General features: G+C 30.1%; 3 protein-coding genes across 3 annotated transcripts; all 3 read left to right on the plus strand.

Annotated features, from left to right (window-relative positions):
* Nucleotides 1–461: 461 nt before the first annotated feature.
* On the plus strand, nt 462–5,365 carry LOC124928931 (beta-galactosidase 16-like). The gene is made up of 17 exons (XM_047469184.1): nt 462–626; nt 1,871–1,966; nt 2,043–2,155; nt 2,227–2,293; nt 2,379–2,615; nt 2,699–2,793; nt 2,861–2,975; nt 3,049–3,133; nt 3,213–3,331; nt 3,429–3,772; nt 3,857–3,951; nt 4,029–4,135; nt 4,225–4,329; nt 4,390–4,491; nt 4,579–4,724; nt 4,811–5,165; nt 5,255–5,365. The coding sequence occupies exons 1-17, from the start codon at nt 462–464 to the stop codon at nt 5,363–5,365; spliced, it is 2,457 nt and encodes an 818-aa protein (XP_047325140.1).
* A 7,939-nt stretch (nt 5,366–13,304) lies between these two features.
* On the plus strand, nt 13,305–17,040 carry LOC124929215 (beta-galactosidase 16-like). Its single transcript, XM_047469516.1, is given in 16 exon segments — nt 13,305–13,402; nt 13,481–13,593; nt 13,662–13,728; nt 13,814–13,906; nt 14,007–14,150; nt 14,232–14,326; nt 14,413–14,521; nt 14,623–14,707; nt 14,788–15,325; nt 15,419–15,510; nt 15,604–15,710; nt 15,818–15,922; nt 15,985–16,086; nt 16,239–16,384; nt 16,479–16,830; nt 16,898–17,040. Coding segments are annotated over 16 exon segments (2,358 nt in total). The 5' UTR covers nt 13,305–13,306; the 3' UTR covers nt 17,012–17,040.
* A 1,601-nt stretch (nt 17,041–18,641) lies between these two features.
* Nucleotides 18,642–20,355, plus strand: LOC124928932 (amino acid permease 3-like). Its single transcript, XM_047469185.1, has 5 exons — nt 18,642–18,723; nt 18,789–19,022; nt 19,105–19,198; nt 19,276–19,639; nt 19,723–20,355. Exons 1-5 carry the CDS (start codon nt 18,642–18,644, stop codon nt 20,353–20,355), a joined length of 1,407 nt encoding a protein of 468 aa, XP_047325141.1.
* Nucleotides 20,356–20,406: the final 51 nt, after the last annotated feature.

Below are 20,406 nucleotides of genomic sequence, written 5' to 3' on the forward strand. Positions count from 1 at the left end.
AGAATTAAAAATCCTAATTTCCTCAGTAAAAAGCCCCAATTTAACAATAAAATCTAATAATAATAAATAATATACTAAGAATGTGTAATTGGTAAAAAAAAGAAATAAAATAATGCATTTAAAGTTAATATTGAGTCAAGGGGGAATTGAGAGAACTAACTTTGCTCGTATTTACAGAATATTATCGGATTTTGTGCATAGAATTTGGACGTAACATTTAATATTTGGTACTATTCTGTAAATAAAATAATTGTATAAATATTACAGAGTCTCTGGCATTAGTTTTCATTGATTTATAATGTTAAATCAATTCAGCAGTTGGGAGTAGAAGAAGACTTTGATATCTATGTTGTGAATTTATTATAAGAGATTCAAATATTTTATGGTAACGCTTCTTCTCTTCTGGGTAAATAGAGATCGATCGATAGATAGATAATTGGAAAAGGTGGTTTACGGCGGAGATGGCGCAGCAACGGTGGTGGTGGTGTTTGTTTGTAATAACGTCGTCGATTATTGCCGGCGTTTACGGTGGAGAAGTGACGTACGACGGTAGGTCGCTGATTATCAATGGCGAAAGGAAGATTCTCTTCTCCGGTTCTATTCACTATCCACGAAGCACTCCTGATGTAAGCTTTCTTACTGTCCCCCCCTCCCTGCTTTTCGCTGTGAAAATTTATTTATTTTTGTTCAAACTAAGAACATGTCAAGAGTTAATTAAAATTAAAGTAACTGTCAAGATTTTATTTTAATTTAATTACAGAAATTTAATTAAAATATAATTGGAATATAAGTTAGGATTGTTTTGAATTATTTGCCGTAATCCACTGATATCTCTTGTAAAATGAGGAAGATAAAAGATATATATATATATATATATATATATATCTTATTTTTTATTATTTATTACATAATAAATTAGGCCCGACCCAATTCAAGTTTTTTATTCTAGAGATTTTGGTTAATTTCGGGAGTCCATCCCTCAAAATTAGTGAGTTTTTCTCTAATCCAACTGCATATACAAACTTATTTTGGATTTGGAAACTTCCATCAAACTTATTTGACATAATGAATTTTTATCAATTTCTCTTTTCATTACCAAAATACTATTTTATATATATTTCAGTCATTAATTATTTTAATATTTACAAACTGAAATTAAAGTTATATGTTTAATTTTCTTTTTTTATATAATTTCTTTTATATATTAATCGTGTTTATATAATTTATTTTATTTTTTAGATAATTTTTTAATATATTAATTTTTTTATATATATTTATATAATTTATTTATATATATATATATATTTAATTATTCTTTCTTATATATTTTTTTACATGTATCTTAAATTTTTAATAATTAATAAAATTAAAAAAAGTTAAAAAATACTTTAAAATAAAATACAAAAGTAGGAAAATAACATTACAAACTACAAATTAAAAATAAAAGACATTTTAGACTACATCGATAAAAATTTCAAGATAAAAATAATTGATTCAAGATTTTAACTCAATAGAAAAAATATTGGATATAGATATTATTGAAAATGTTAAAAAGTTGGTAAGAAATAGAATATTGTGAGAATATTTTTTTTAGTTTAAAAATGAACTTTTAAGTTAAAGATTGTTTGATACGGAATGGGCGTGAAAATGAAAGTATGAGTTAGAGATGGACATTTATTGTCGTTTTTATCAAGTTGAAGTTGTGATGCTCTTAAAAAGGAGAATTTTGTGTAATTTTTCATTAGTTAATAATTTTATTATCAACATACAAAATAAGAAAGATAATTCGGGCCGGCGCTTAGGACGACGTTAATACATACAGACGCTAAAGTTTATCAACAAACTAAAAAAGAAAGATGTGTTCTTGCAGATGTGGCCGTCTATAATATCTAAAGCCAAACAAGGTGGATTAGACGTCATACAGACTTATGTATTCTGGAACCTTCATGAGCCCCAACCTGACCAAGTTAGATATCACTCTTTCTCATTCTCTTCATATCTTCGAATTGCATTTCAATCGTACTGAATTCTTTCTTTTTCAGTATGATTTCAGTGGAAGAAGTGACATTGTAAGATTTCTCAAAGAAATACATTCACAAGGTCTGTTTGTCAGCCTCCGAATTGGACCCTTCATTGAAAGCGAATGGAATTACGGGTACTCTTCTTCTTCTTCTTCTTCACGCATCTATCTATCTGTTAATGTTAATAACAACAATGTTGTTTCAGAGGTCTACCCATCTGGCTTCGTGATGTTCCCGGCATTGTCTTCCGTTCAAATAACGACCCATTTAAGGTAACGCGTGCACGAACTCTATTGAATCAATTCCTCTGTTTCAGTTATATATGAACTTAACTACTTTTGGAAACCCTTTTTGCAGTTTTACATGCAAAAATTCACAACGAAGATAGTCAACATGATGAAATCGGAAAGATTGTTTGCATCACAGGGAGGTCCAATTATACTGTCACAAATTGAAAACGAATATCAGAATATAGAAAAGGCTTTTGTTGAAGACGGCCGTCCCTATGTTCATTGGGCGTCACAAATGGCGGTTAGCCAACACACTGGCGTGCCGTGGATGATGTGTGCGCAAGACAATGCCCCTGATCCTATGGTAAATCAAGATCTTTATGCCATCAACACTGTAATCAGACAGACTGATAAAATCCAACTGATGATTATTCTTTGATATGGCAGATCAACACATGCAATGGTAGGCAATGTGGAGAGACATTTGTAGGACCAAATTCGCCGTCTAAACCAGCAATGTGGACAGAAAATTGGACAACTCGGTAAGATCATTAAAATATAGGATGCTAAAAAAACAATTCATAGTTATGTTTATTCTTTATCATGAAGATATCAAGTATTCGGCGGGGATATTCGATCGAGAGTAAGAACTGCAGAGGATATTGCTTACCATACCGCTTTGTTCATCGCTAAAAAGAATGGGAGCTTTATCAATTACTATATGGTAACTAAATAAATCTCTTTCTTCTTCATTTTTATAGGTTAACTGACTTGATTCTGTTGTTTCAACTTTTAAGTACCATGGTGGAACCAATTTTGGAAGAACAGGCTCTGCTTTTACACCGCCGAGTTATTACGATCTAGCTCCTCTTGATGAATATGGTATCAATGTGTCTCCATTTTTCTGAAAAACTTCAACCTTAAATGTGTACTCTAATCATGAATCTGGCTAAAATTTCAGGTCAAATTAACCAACCAAAATGGGGTCATCTAAAAGAGTTGCACGCTGCAGTGAAGCTCGGTTCACAACCATTGCTTTCTGGAAAACAATCTTTGTTAAAGTTAGGTCGAAAACAAGATGTAAGGAGTTTCTTATAAAGAAAACACTACATTTGCTTATACCCACAAATAAAGTTCTGATCTTGGTAAGTATACTCTATTGTTGATCTATGACCAGGCATATATTTTTCGCCGAAAGCATGAATGCATTGCTTTTCTAGTGAACTCTAATCGCAAAAAAACTATGAGAGTCACCTTCAACAATCTACCATTTCACTTGCCTCCATTGTCAATAAGCATTTTACCTGACTGTAAGACTGTAGCCTTCAACACAGCAACGGTAAACTCACAACACAGTACAAGATCATTCCTTCCAATAATCAAGCTTGATTCAGCTAAAAGATGGGAACAATTCAAAGAAACAATTCCAATATTTGACGAAACCTCATTGAGATCAAATACATTGTTAGACCAATTGAACACCACGAAGGATGCTTCCGATTATCTTTGGTACACTTTCAGGTACTTGATGTTAGAATATGCAAATTCAATACTTACTATACATTTTAAAAAAAAAAACTTGTACTTATGATTTTATTATCGTAGCTTTGAACAAGGTGGTAGTTCAGATTCTCGAGCACATCTCAGTGTTGACTCGTTAGGACATGTTGTACATGCTTATGTCAACGGATTACTTGTAGGTATGGTATATAAAACTTTTCAATAGCTAGTGAATTCATCTTATAATGCTGAAAATTTTAATTGATCTTTTGATTAGGTTCTGCACATGGGACTAAGATTACAAATACTATCTTGACAACTACAATTTCTTTAAACAGGGGATTGAATAACATCTCAATATTAAGTGTTATGGTTGGATTGCCGGTATTACTTTATACTCTCAGCCTTCATAGTTTTCGTAGTCACAATTTGAATGAAAGCATCAAATTTTATGATTTTTTTAAAATCTGAAGGATTCTGGCCCATATCTAGAGCGTCGGTTTTCTGGGCTTAGAAGAGTCAGGATTGTAGGGAAGCAGCTTGTACAAGACTTCACCAATCACTCATGGGGAAATCAGGTAAATTTTTCTTTGTTTTTTTCCCTTTAATTTGTCATTAATGGAATCAATTTTTTGAAGGTTGGTTTGGTGGGAGAGAAGCTCAAGGTGTACAGAGATGAGAAATCCCAAGGTGTTCAATGGAATGCATTCAATAGTCCTCAGCCACTCTCATGGTATAAGGTATGTATCTAATAGTATTGGACATCTACTTAAGGTTTTGTTTTTGTTTTTGTTTTTGTTTTTTTGTTAATGTTGGCTCTGTTACAGACCAAGTTTGATGCTCCAGAAGGTAGCGGCCCTGTGGTGCTAAATCTGGGCTCGATGGGGAAAGGAGAAGCTTGGATTAATGGTCAAAGTATAGGTCGATATTGGATCTCTTTCCTTTCACCTTTTGGAAACTCTACTCAGACATGGTAATCACCATCATTTCCTTAATAAAGTATTCATATTAACAAACAAAACAGCAATGGTTTTAATGATGACAGGTTGATTTATATAGGTACAATGTTCCTAGATCTTTCCTCAAGTCTAAGGATAATCAGTTGGTTTTAGTAGATGAAGAATCTGGGAACCCGCTAGGCATTTCAATAGATACAGTCTCAATCACAAAAGTATGTGGGCATGTGTCAGATATTCATCCTCCATTTGTTGTTTCATGGAGGGGACAGAACAAAACCATTTCGGATTTTGATAAACATCAACATGGGAGAAGACCCAAGTTTCATCTTCGATGTCCTAGTAAGAAGAGGATTTCTCAGATTCTGTTTGCAAGCTATGGAACACCTAAAGGGAATTGCAAGAATTTTTCAATAGGAAGATGTCATTTACCAAGTTCCAAAGCCATTGTGGAGAAGGTAATTAAGTAACATTATTACTTTATAAATTTTCATATCTAATAAGTATATATAACATGATAAAAATATGACAATTGTTTTGTTGGCAGGCTTGTATAGGGAAATGGAAATGTACCGTTCCACAATCAAATAAGCTTTTTAAACCCGACCCATGTTCAGGAGTTTCCAAATCTTTGTTGGTCCAAGCACGATGTGATTGAACAAAGAGTGTATTTTCGTTGTTTATTCGTGAATGAATACCTTTTTCGATTGTGCATGGGAAAATATATTCATTAAAGAAATGTTGGATGTAGGTAGAAATCAATTCAAGACATAATGGATTGACATATTTTCTGCAGATAGAATCAAATGTTGTTTATTTCTTGGAAGAGGATAATAATATGTTGTTTAGTATTCCTGAAAACATGGTGTTGGATTATTTACAATTCCAAGGATTTCTTAAGAAAAATGTTTGCATGCACGCAATGGAAATCTTAATTAAAGAAATTGCTTCAATTTGGGTTAAGCTCAACGTAAGGATAATAAGGATTAAGGAACATTACAACATGAGTTTCTTCTTGTCTACTAATTAATACAACATTGAATGACCGGGATAGAACATGGGGAATATTTTTAATTTGGTTTAAAGAGACGTCAAAGATATATTTCACAAAGATTTTGATTAATGTAATTGGGTTATTTAGGATTTTTTAAAAATGAATTGCTTTATTAAAAAAATATATTATTTGAATTATTTAATTATTTAATTATTATATTCTTTATTTTGATGGATGAATATATAGAGTAATTGGACTGTTAAAAAAATTATTATAGGAAGGATTATAGATGAGATTTTTGGATAATAGGATGAGATGAAGTATGTGGTGGTGATGGTAGATAAGAAGATTTTTAGATGATATGATCAGATGAAATATGCGATGGTGACAAATAAAGAAATTCTTGAATGATATGATCAGATGAGGTATGTGCAAGATTTTGAAATGAAGATGTCGATGTATGAAATGTATTTGGAGTTGAGTCGCATTAGTTGTTAAATGGTCCTACATAAGAAATGTCATGAAACAAAGGTATGGTAGTATCACGAAAAAATTGAATAGAAGGTTCATTGATTATAAATTTAGATAGAGTTGAAAACATCTTATGTTCCCAAAATGATAGATAGAGTTGAAATCATCTTATATTTCCAAAACGATACATGACGGGAGATACGAAACTGTTGAGACAATGGATCTCAACACCTATATCATTTGTGTTTGATTCCATAACCTAAGAAACAACATAATCGAATTCGAGGTTCTAATTTGGTGTACTCATGAGGTTGTAATAAAACAAAACAAACACATACAAAATTTTTGAGAGTTTGATAATTTGATAATTTGGAGCTCGATTAACAAGACGTTCATAATGAGAGATGTTACTTATGACATGAGAAGGAATACAATTCATAGTATAAACAACGGTGAAAGTTGCTTCTTCACAAAAGTTATCGGGACAAAAAGACGAGATGAGAAAGGCTCGAACAACATTAAGAATGTGTTTATGTTTTCGTTTTACCCGACCATTTTGTTGAAAAGTTTTAGGACAAGATCTTTGAATAATTGTACTCTCTTGTGCTAGAAACTCTATGAATTTTGTGTCTCTATATTACATAACAGTGCGCAAAATTTTAATTTTTGAAAAAAACTAAGTCTGTGTTTGATAAAACTTAAAATTAAGATCTGAATACTAAATTTTAAGTACTTAATAACTTAAATATTAAAAGATAAAAAATTAAATTAATAATTATGAACATTTAAAATTTAAGTATTCAATATTTCAGTTATTTTGATAATATCTAAAAACTAATATATGAACAAATACATCTAGACTATTATATTATACCCTTATATATTACTCATATTAATTAATAAACTTAATATAATATATTGAAATATATAATTTAATATATTAAATAAAAAAAATAAAAAAATATTATATTTGATTAACTAGTATATATTAAATTATAATTTATTAACGTAATAAATATATATATATATATATATATAAATAAATAAAAAAGACTAACGAATATATGTATATAAGAGATAATATAATATATATATTTATCTAGAAGAAAGTTTGTTTACTTATAATAATAATAATAAATTAAAAAATTAATATAACTTAATCCTATTTAAGATGTTTGAAAATAATCTTGTAAAAAATAATTAAATGAATTATGATAAAGAAAAGAAAAATGAAAAAGTAATAAGAATTTATAATATATAACAATAATTTTATTAAATTTAAAAGGATATATTGGTTTTTTGATAATTTTTTTAGAGTAATGCATTAAGCTTTTTTCATCTTTTAAAATAAGTTTCAAATTTGAGCTTATTATTTATAACGTGTTTTCACTTAAGTTTATAATAATAAGTGATTATAAATATTTGTTATCAAACCTACTTATTTTAAATAAGTTCTTAATATATTCAATTAAGTGATAAGTCAAGTTACAACCTAAGTCTGAATCATATTGCCAAAACGAATGTAAATTAAGGATAATTCAGACCTAGTATGCATTATATAACGAGAAAAATCGTCAATAACTATCACATAATATTTTAAACCACTCATAGTATTATGTGGTGAATGACCCCAATATGATAGTGAATCATATCAAAAGGTGCTAAAAATTAGAATCATTAAGGAAAAAAGGTAGTGTGTCCTTTAGAAAGCTCACAAGAAACACAATCAAAAGTTTCGGTTTTAATATGCCTTAAAAACCATTGAAAATTAAAGAACTCAAACGATCTATAGAATGGTGACCTAATCGAGAGTGTCAAATTTGAGAAGTGATAGCTCCAACAAAAAAATTGTGATGAAAGAGATAGAGAAGTGAGTTCAAGCAATCATTCAATCTTACGTCATGTTCTAATGATTTTCTTTGTTTGAGGATTTTGAATAACACAACCATTACTCGAAAAAATTATGTTAAAACCGAGATCACATAGTTGTCCAACATAAATAAGATTTAACAAAAGTTTTGGAATAAAAAAATGTTTGAGGTAAGGACAATATAAAAGTTTGAGCGGTACCAATAGTTTGAACATTTAAAGTAGTATTATCAACAGTATGAACAATATGCGGAATAATAAGTTTTCTAGTGGATGTAAAAAAGAGGATTAAAAGTAATTTGATTACAATATCTTAAATCAAAAGACCATGAGGTGGAAGTATCGGTGTGTTAGATAAGACTAAAGAAGATAAGATTGAAGAAGATGTTGTACCATGATCTGATTGAAATTTTTATAAAAGTGATTGAAAGTCTTTAAGAGAGAATTTGAAAAAGTTTTCTCTAATGAAGTACATGTGGCAATAGCGTAATAACGATAAATAATGTAAATTTAAAAGACTTATCAATTAAAGTTAAATGAATGTGAACATCCATATTCAAAAATAAATACATAAATTATAGACGGTCAAACAAATCTAGAGCCTAAAGTCTGATAGGCTGTTATAAAAAGAATGAAACATAATAATATTGTGTAATATATATTTAAAATTGAGTTAATTTAGTAATATAATAGGTATATAATAATATATTATTAACAAATGTGAAAATCTTCCATAAAAAATCAAAGAATAAGTATGATAAATTTTTAAGCTTGCTACCGTGGAAAATGCCTATCTTTCAATTGTTTATTATTTTTATTCATGATTTTCCGTCACAAGTCATTTTTTCAATCTCAAGACATTAAATTTTCTTAGAGTAAAAGAGAATTATAGAAATTATTATAATATTATTAGAAAAATTAAATATATATTATAATTTTATTATTATGGTTAATTTTTATATACAAAGTTTACTGTATATAACTATTAAATATACATAAATGACATTTATAATCTTCTAATTTGAAAGGAATTATAACGTTTATCCATATTCTTTTGAGAAAATCATAGTCAAGTACATAACATTTGTAATTTACTATTTTCATTTTCTCTAAATTCTAATTAATGGTTCATTGACTTAGTACATGTTACTATATATGTTTATAGCTTCATAATTTACGATTGCAAATTGTTGAGATTAAAAAAAGAGAGACTAATTTAAGCTTCTTTTTTTTTCTTTCTAATAAGCTAATTTTATTTACAAATGCAATGAATGATACATTAATTTCTATTAACAGTTTGCAAAATTGATTTTTTTTTCTCATTCCAGTTTAGGCTGTGTTTGGAGTTCTTGTCTTATGAGTTTTAGTATTAATTTTTTCTTCTTTTGCTAAAACTGTTTATTACAAAGGCTGAGCCTGGAATTCTACTATATATATGATCATAAATAATGTAGATGTATTGATATGACTGATATGGCATACCTATATATTTGAATTATCATTCTAATTATTCTTTGGTGGACTATCTAGTTGAAAAGAAATCGTCGAACTTTCAATGATCGTAGTCGTTTAATGCGTATTATTCATAATATAATTATTATAATGTTTTCTGAGATTCGTTAAGGAATCTCAAGGAAAACCAGTAAAGTTAGAGAGTTAATCGTTCTTTTTAAGGATTTACGAGCTCGATAACTTTTTAAGTATTATTTTCTTATTTTTTATTTTTTATTTTTTATTTTCATGTCATGTTTTATCGTTTTGCTTAAACAATTTTATTTTTATTTTTAATATACATGGATCTTTTTAAAAAAATAAATAATAAAAATTAATGTAGATGAATTTGAGTTTAAGTAGATAATAATATTTTGACAAATTTATATAGAGAAAAAGTAGGAGAAGATAAGAAAAAAATTATGTACAAGTATATATATATATGGTACAATATTGGTATATATTGTAAATTTTTGTGGCTTGGGGGTTTATCCAATAGTTTTTATTTGTAATTTTTTTATCAATTAAATTTGTTGTAATTTAATGTACCTCGTGACTTAGTTTATACAGATTTTATGTTAATATAAGATAATTAGTAAAAATAATTTCACGAGAACTTATTGGATTGTTGAGGGAAAAGATCATATATATTTTTAGAGGATCATATATATTTTTAGAGGAGCCTGTTCGTTAAATCGATTAATTAATTATTTATATATAATAACACTTAACTAAAAAATATCGGATTCTTTCGCAACAACGCACAATTTGTTATATTAATGTAAACGCGACAAATTGATTTATAGGTTAACCCGTTCTCGAAACTTAAAGGGATTAATTTAAGAAAATAAAATAAAATAAATGATATGAAACATATATATTATATGTGGAACACTCTAACCAACTAACTTACTTAACTTTTAAATTTAACCAAATATTTGTATACATATGACGATAAATCTCGTCATTTTTAACGGGAGAGTGATGATGGTATAAGTGAAAACAAAGCTCGGAGTAGTTAAATTTGGTCATTTTGTATGTCTAAAATTTAATTAGTTATCGACAACTTATTTAGTGTCTAATCGTGACAATTTTACATCGTTAATTCTGTATAATTATATTATTTTAAAAAAATGTTTATAATGTTAATGTTCTGTATAATAAGAGCAATTCTAAATACCCAAAATTTCAATATGGGAAGTGAGATTTCAAGAATCTGCAATTTTTTTTAGCAAAACTGCTCAAAATTGAGGTAATATATATTTCGGAAACCAAACAAGTCTAAATAAACTTTATCGTCACGGTGAAAGAACCGTCCAACGCCCTCATATGTTATTCATCAACAGCTAATTTACGTGCAAATAATCTCAATCTCTCTCTCCATTATTTAAAATTTAAATGTATATATACGGTCCCAATATTATAATTTTTTCTTAATCCAACGATTATTACTGATCATATTTACAAATTTAGATTTGATCAATATTATGCCAAAGCTGATCCATAATGACTCCTTTTCTCCTTAATATTTAAAAATTACTTTTTATTAAAATTATTTTGTTAATTGTATTTTACATAAATATAGTTAATCTGTTTAGAAAGCAAACTGTCTTTTAATGCAAGTCTTTTTTTTATACGTTTCAAACATTTAAAAGTAATAATAAATAAAAATTAAAAAAGTGGATTCCTATTAAATCAGAAGCATAAAATAGAAAATAGAGTTAAAACGTCCGTTTACTAGAAAAAGCTAAATAATACTTGAAGGTAAAGAGGAAATGATGAATAAAGAAATTAATTATAATTTTTATCAGAGAATATTTGACGTTGATTATTTTTTAAATAAAAAATAATTTGAATTATGAATTAACATTTTTAAAAATATATATAAAGCGTAATTAAACTGCATAATATTGACGGAATAATGAATAAATTATTGACATCATGTCTATCTCCGTCAGGGTTGAACTATAAATATGACATTATCTGTCCCCCCTTAGAAATGAAATGAAATGAAATTAAATTCAGATAGATAGAGCGAGAGAAGGAATAGATAATTAATAATAATCTCTGGTTTGGAAGTTCACCGGCGCCGGAGATGGAGAAATGGTGGTGGTGGTGGTGGTGTTTGTTTCTAGTATTAACCGCCGTCGGCCGCCGCAGCAGAGGAGATGTAACCTACGACGGCAGATCGCTGATTATCAACGGTGAACGGACGATTCTATTTTCCGGCTCTATTCATTATCCACGAAGCACTCCTCACGTAATTAAGCTTCTTCTCTAACTCCTTAAAATTCTAGAAGTTTCTGTTTTTAAACATATGATTCATAACATTTCAACAACATAATTAATGATTCGGATATATAGTATATACCATTTTCTTTTATAAATTAAATGCAACAAATTATATACAGAAATGTGTTAATAACTCATCTCAAAGACCAAAGTTGATAACAAGTCATAATATATATATGAGCTTGTTATATAGATTATAAATTGTAATACTTTTTGGGTAAAAAATATGTCTTGTTTCAACTCAAACTTATTAAGACGAAGTGAAAGACATGAATTTTGAAAAATTTGTTAATTTTTTAATTAATTAAAAAGAAATTAACAATGTTATATGTATTGTTTAAAGTATAAAAAAAAGAAAAAGAAAAAGAAAAAGTATAATTTCAATTAATATTTAAAAGTTTTTTATTAAAATATGTTATGTTAATCAAACTATTTTTATTAAAACTGTTTTTAATATTATAATTGATTGAATAAAAATAAAATAGTAATTATTGTTTTTTAAATATATTATTATTTAATGTCATAATAATAATAATGATAATTTTAGTTTCAAATGTTTTCAAACAAACATAAATTCAAATTTCGATTCAAGTTCTCCTAATTAAATAGAGACTTATTGTTCAATAGTAGATTGACGCAATATCTCATGTTCTAGTTTTGACACAGCAAATTATTTGTAAAATAATAATAATAATAAATTTGATATGGAAACATATATAATTATTGTTAATAATACATATAAAGTTTAAGATTCCTTAACTTGCATATATAGGTAAAATTAAATTAAATGCTTCCGTCCAACAAACTAAAGAACACTCCTTCCTAGCTATATCCATCCTTTCTACTTAATTTGTGTCACGCAACAATAATACACTTGTTTTGGTCGTTTCATTTCTAACTTGTTTTTTTTTTTTTTTTTTTTTTAAAGAATGTCTTATTTGTGATTTTTTTATAATAAATTAAGTAAAATTATTTTGATATTTTAGTTGATAAATTAAATGATTTAATGATTAAAATAATAATTTAAGTAATTAATTTTTTTATTAAAAAAATACTAAAGGTGCAGTATATTAAACTAGCTCTATTAATGGGACAGAAATCGGTTGTAGATGAGTACAAAGTTGCCATTGTTTTCCTCATTATGCAAAGCTGTTTGTTTGTTGGGAGGAAATTAACAAGTTTGGAAACATCTATAACTGTCGACTCATCATTACTAAAAACTGTCTAATAAAATTCAATAATATTCTTTTCAAAATCAAGTACATTTTAATAATCTTAAATAATAATATTTTAATACGAATTCATTTTTTCATAACATAAAAACAAAATAAGGTATTTAAACAACCCCCTTCAAACAGTTCTTTTGTTGTTACCTGGCTAATGCTAATTAACACCATTTCACAATAACTGTTGTTTAAAATTGTCAAATAAGATTGTTGGAATTAAGAATGAAGATGATATGTTTTTTTTTTTTTTTTGCAGATGTGGCCGTCTTTAATATCCAACGCCAAAAATGGTGGATTAGACGTCATACAGACTTATATATTCTGGAACCTTCACGAGCCACAACCTGGCCAAGTCAGATATATCTCTGTTTCTCATTCTCTTCATTTCTCAGAAATGCATTTCAATCATACTGAATTCTTTCTTTTTCAGTATGATTTCAGTGGAAGACGTGACATTGTAAGATTTATCAAAGAAATCCAATCACAAGGTCTGTTCGTCAGCCTCCGAATTGGACCCTTCATTGAAAGCGAATGGAATTACGGGTACTCTTCTTCTTCTTCTTCATGCATCTATCTATCTGTTAATGTTAATAACAACAACGTTGTTTCAGAGGCCTACCCATCTGGCTTCGCGATGTTCCCGGTATTGTATTCCGTTCAAATAACGACCCGTTTAAGGTAATGCGTGCACGAACTCTATTGAATCAATTCCTCTGTTTCAGTTATATATGAACTTAACTACTTTTGGAAACCCTTTTTGCAGTTTTACATGCAAAACTTCACAACGATGATAGTCAACATGATGAAGTCGGAAGGCTTGTTTGCATCACAGGGCGGTCCAATCATACTGTCACAGGTTAGGCCTCCCTCCCTCCCTCCCTGTCCCCCCTTGCTGCTTTCTATATGTATACTTGCATGTTTTGAGTGATATCGAGAGCATTTCTTTTCTGGTGCAGATTGAGAACGAATACAAGAATGTAGAAAACGCTTTTCATGAAGACGGGCCGCCCTATGTTCGTTGGGCGGCACAAATGGCCGTGGGTCTTCAGACTGGCGTACCGTGGATGATGTGCAAGCAAGACGATGCTCCCGATCCAGTGGTAAAACACCTAATTCATTTGCATTATTCATCTGTATTCTAATGCCATGAATGCATGATGATGCTATTTGTTGATCTGCAGATAAACGCATGCAATGGTATGAAATGTGGAGAGACATTTATAGGCCCAAACTCTCCTTCTAAGCCATCAATATGGACAGAGAATTGGACAACTTAGTATGTCTTACACCATGTGTTTTTTTTTTATTAAATGCCAGCAACATTTCATGTAATACAATAACAAGAATGTGTTTATCATGAAGCTTTCAAGTATTCGGCGAGGATAAAAGAGCAAGATCTGTCGAGGACCTTGCATACCACGTCGCATTATTCATCGCTAAGAAGAATGGGAGCTTTATCAATTACTATATGGTAATTAAACAAACCTGTTTTCTTTTTCTAGTGGAATAAAGAATCAAGCACTTTTTGTATTTACATGTTAAGTGACATGATTCTGTTGTTTAACATTCAAGTACCATGGTGGAACCAATTTCGGAAGAACAGGCTCTGCTTTTACACCACCTAGTTATTACGATCTAGCTCCTCTTGATGAATATGGTCTGTGTCTTCATTTTCCTGAAAAACTTCCAACTTTAAATAAATGTGTACTCTAATCATGAATCTGGCTAAAATTTCAGGTCAAATTAACCAACCAAAATGGGGTCATCTAAAAGAGTTGCACGCTGCAGTGAAGCTCGGTTCACAACCATTGCTTTCTGGATTACCATCTTCGTCCTATTTAGGTCCACAACAAGAAGTAAGGAGTTTCTATAAAAATCCATAATTTTTTTTATAAAGCCCTGATCAAGTATACTCGTTGTTGATCTATCAGGCATATGTTTTCCGTGGAGATAATGATGAATGCATTGCTTTTCTGGTGAACTCTAATGGCCAAAACGTTACAGTCAAATTCAATAATTTATCATTCGACTTGCCTCCAGTGTCGATAAGCATATTACCTGACTGCAAGACTGTAGCCTTTAACACAGCAAAGGTAAGCTCACAACACAGTACAAGATCATTCCTTCCAAGAATCAAGCTTGATTCAGCTGAAAGATGGGAACAATTCAAAGAAACAATCCCAAAATTTGATGAGACCTCATTGAGATCAAATACACTGTTAGAGCAAATGAGCACTACCAAGGATGTATCCGATTATCTTTGGTACACCTTCAGGTACTTGAAGTTTTACAACGAGCTCATAAATACTTCTTCGATATTCTTACTATACATTTAAACTTGTACTTGTGAATTGTGATGTTGTTGTAGCTATCAACAAGATAGTTCCAATTCTCAGACAAATCTCAGTGTTTACTCTCTAGGACATGTTGTACACGCCTTTGTCAATGGTCTACTTGTTGGTATGCATTAGTGTAATTAATTATCTATTTATATCACTTTTGTTGTAGCAACTTCACATTGCTGAAATATTCATTCTTTTAATGCTGCTTCAGGTTCTGCACATGGGAGTCGTAATACAAGTGCAAACCTAGAAACTGCAATTTCTTTAAATGGCGGGTTGAATAATATCTCCATATTAAGTGTAATGGTTGGATTGCCGGTACTTCTTTTATCTCAAATATATTGGAATTTTTAGACCATCAACTAAAAGATCATTAATGCCTTCTTCTTCTTTGTAATCAAATTAGTTTAATTTCTTATGTCAAGGACTCGGGGCCACATCTGGAACATCGATTTACTGGGCTTCGTAGTGTAAGGTTTATGGAGAACCAGAATGTACAAGACTTCACCAATTACTCATGGGGATATCAGGTAAACTCTTCCTTTTGACTCAAATTAAGAAAAAATTTAAAGAATCATTTTTTTGTGTGAAGGTTGGTCTGGTGGGAGAGAGCCTCCAAGTGTACACAGATGAAAGATCCCAAAGTTTTCAATGGAATTCATTCAATTCTCCTCAGCCACTCTCGTGGTATAAGGTATTGAAGTAGCAGTTGGCTAACTTTATTTCGAGAAAACCTGGTTTAATCCCACTTCCTATATGCTGTTGTTAAGCTAATTAACTTATGTATCAACAAATAATTGGATTTTAGTGGTAATGTTGTTGTTAATGAACGATTTTTTCTTACAGACTATGTTTGATGCTCCAGAGGGTACCGAGCCTGTGGTGCTAAATCTTGGCTCGATGGGGAAAGGAGAAGCTTGGGTTAATGGTCAAAGTATAGGTCGATATTGGATCTCTTTCCTTGCACCTTCTGGAACCCCTTCTCAAACATGGTAAAAGAATATAAGAAAATCAAAGTAAAACAAGTATTCTTAATTAAACTAAGTAATTGAATTGACAGTTGATCATTTATTGATATATCTATAGGTACAATGTTCCTCGATCTTTCCTCAAGTCTAAGGATAATGTATTGGTTTTAGTGGATGAAGAATCTGGGAATCCACTTGGCATTTCTATTGAAACTGTCTCAATCGCGAAAGTATGTGGGCATGTGTCTGAAACTCATCCCCCACTTGTTGTTTCTTGGAGGGGACAGAACAAAACCATTTCGGGGGATAAAAAACATCTAGGGAGAAGACCTAAGTTTCATCTCAATTGTCCTAGTAAGAAGAAGATTTCAGAGATTCTGTTTGCAAGTTATGGAACACCATTAGGAAATTGTGATAATTATTCAATTGGAAGATGTCATTTACCAAGTTCCAAAGCCACTGTGGAGAAGGTAACAACACAAATGTATATTTCTTTGTATGATTGAATCAAATATATAAGAAACAACACTTTGGCAGGCTTGCTTGGGCAAGGGAAGATGCACGATTGCTCAATCAAGAAAACTTTTTGGAGGCGACCCATGTCCCGGCGTTTCAAAATCTTTGTTAGTGGATGTACGATGTGAGTATTGAAGATGAAGAAGAAGAAGAAGAAGATGAATCAGAAGAAAAGGATTGGATTTTAGGGTTTATGTACAGAAGTTAAATGGATGAACATATATGTTTCAGCATAAAAATATTCAAAGGAGATCTGCAACAACTTAACGACTAAAAAGGAAGACAGTCTCAAAATTATAAAATTCCTGAGAGTTTAAGGTGAGAATTATAAAATTCAAATTTACCCGATCATTAAATATTAAACAATTTCTCCCTCATTAATTTTTGTTATTATTAAATTATTTGATATTTTAGTTAAACAAATACAAAATTTAAACTATTATTTTCTTTTAATTTTTTTAATTATTTAATTATATATATAATAAAACTAACAGAGATGAAAAAAGAGAGTAACTAACTGGATTAAAAAAATAATAATAATTTTTATATTTAATTATTTATTTTATATATATATATATTATTATTATTATTATTATTATTATTATTATTATTATTATGAGAAATGATATACAGAACCTATAGAGAAAATATTTCTACATATTTAAAAAAAAAAAAATTAATAACTATCTACTAAATATTATTATTTTGATTGATGCAGTATATATATAATTAAAATGAATAGATAAGGAAATAGAGAAATAATGAGTTGGAATAAAAAAAAATTGTATATTTAATTTTTATTCTTTCTTTATATATATATATCAAATATAGTATATATTTTTTAAAATATATAATTATATATTTTGTTAATTTGATTTATTTATCTTCTATTATTATTTTATATATATAAAGTAATTAATTAATACTAAATTTATATTTAAAAATTAATAGAAATAATAATAATAATAATAATAATAATAATGAGAAAATAATAGAAATAACTAATAAAGAGAAAAAAAATTAGTATTTTCAAATTTTTATACTTTGTTTGCTAATTTTAATCATAGTTCAAACTCATTCAATCCCTACACTTTTATTGGAAATATTTTAAATATAGTTAAATAATCAAAGTAGATAAAAGTAAATTAAATGAGATAATATGAAGATCAAGTCAACATTTTCTCAAAATCAATAAACAAATATTATAGAAAGTCACTAATACATTTTCTCAAAATTAAATATATTTTAAATTGATTAAGTTAGGAGAGATTTTTATATATATACAATTGATAAGCTCAATCTTCGTAATCAAAATTTTGTTCTAGAGAAAAAAGAGTTCACATTATTTATTTATATTTACCTATAATTAATTTCGTGTAATCAGTAATCAAAAAAATATTGTTATTTAATTAAAGTTTAAATAAATTATCGATTTTGAAGTCTTAATCTGAACTTAAATATTCACGCGAAGAATTATTTTTTTTTACGTAGGAGTTTGTTAGAGAAAAAATCTGCTAGCCGTTACAAAAGATATTAAAGTTTGAGATATTTTAGGCTGTTCAAAATTTGATCCCAACATTATATAAACGGTCAAAGACTCTTAATAGTTTAGCCGCCTATATTCCTTTTTTGCTTCTTCTCATTCTCATGCACTAATTGAATTTAACCTAAATCAACATATACACTCCTTTATCACAATTAGGGTTCGTTGATTCTTGTTTGAAATACTAGTTCTTGCATACGTACATTCAAGAAAATAAAAAAGATGGCCGATTATTATTCAAACAAGAACCATAATCATCAAGACCCCGAGTTATTGGACGACGATGGCCGCCCAAAACGAACTGGTAAGACTCCATTGATTTGATCAATTTCATCTTATATTGAGTTATAATTTGATACAATACAACAGGGAATGTTTGGACGGCAAGTGCCCACATAATAACGGCTGTTATAGGGGCTGGAGTCTTGGCCCTGGCTTGGGCGGTGGCTCAGTTAGGCTGGATCGTCGGTCCAATCATGATGATCATGTTCTCCTTTGCAACCTATTACACATCCACCCTTCTTGCCGACTGTTACCGCAACGGAGATCCGCTCACCGGCACAAGGAACTACACTTACGTGGACGCCATCCGATCCAACCTTGGTACGTTCTTTCTTTCTTTCTTCTAATTCTTTAACTTACGGTTCTATCTTATATATATCTTAATAATGTCACACGCACGCAGGTGGGTTCAATGTGAAGTTGTGCGGGTTTTTTCAATACCTAAATCTCTACGGGCTCTCCGTTGGATACACAATTGCTGCGGCATCTAGCTTAGTGTAAGTTTCAATTGATTTATTTATTGGAGCAGATGATGATCTGATAATGGCGATTTGAATAAAATAAAAAAAAACAGGGCGATACAAAAGGGGATGTGCTTACAGAGGAGGGGAGGTGGATCGGATCCATGTAATGTATCAAACACGCCGCTCATGATTGGGTTTGGGGTGGTGCAGATATTACTTTCTCAGATCCCAGGCTTAGATCAGATATGGTGGCTATCTATTATTGCTACTATCATGTCCTTCACTTATTCCTCCATTGGTCTTATCCTCGGAATCGCCAAGGTTGCAGCTACCGGAGTAATCAAGGGAAGTCTCACCGGAGTAAGGGTAGGCGACAATGGTCTTACAATGAATGATAAGATATGGCAATGTTGTCAAGCTCTTGGAAATATCGCATTCGCTTATACTTTCTCCAATATCCTAATCGAAATTCAGGTAATATCTCTGTCTGACACAAACAACCCATTAATAATTTTTAAACATGCATCTTCTGATTGATGTTTACAATAATGTGACAGAACACGGTTAGATCTCCACCATCAGAAACCAAGACAATGAAGAAGGCAACACTTATTGGCGTCTCAATAACATCCTTCTTCTACTTGCTCACGGGCTGCTTCGGCTACGCGGCGTTCGGAGACCACGCTCCGGAAAACCTCATCGGAGACGGATTCCTGAAACCCTACTGGGTTATCCACGTCGCCAACTTTGCCGTATTGATACACATGTTCGGGGCGTACCAAATATACTGTCAGCCAATCTTCTTCATTGTTGAGAAAAAAATGGCATCATCATTCCCCAAGAACAAGTTCATCAACAATGAGATTGAGATAAGAATACCATGTTTAATGAAAACTAGTTACAAACTCAACCTCTTCAGGATTGTTTTTAGGACTCTGTACGTGATCTCGACCACATTCCTAGCAAAATTGATCCCTTATTTTGGCTCCATCCTCGGACTATTGGGTGCCTTTGCTTATTGGCCGTTGACTGTTTATTTCCCAATTGAGATGTATATAGTTCATATGAGAGTACCTAAATGGAGCCCAAAATGGATTGGTCTTAAGGTTTTAAGTGCTGTTTTTCTTCTCATTGCTGGGGCTGCTGCGGCCGGGTCCATCGTCATACTTATAGCCAATTTCAAGGCTTAATTAATTAATTAATTAGTTCGTTCTTTATTTATTTTCCATTTCATTAATTAA

This window comes from Impatiens glandulifera, chromosome 3, assembly GCF_907164915.1.
Source record: "Impatiens glandulifera chromosome 3, dImpGla2.1, whole genome shotgun sequence".
NCBI classification, from domain to species: domain Eukaryota; kingdom Viridiplantae; phylum Streptophyta; class Magnoliopsida; order Ericales; family Balsaminaceae; genus Impatiens; species Impatiens glandulifera.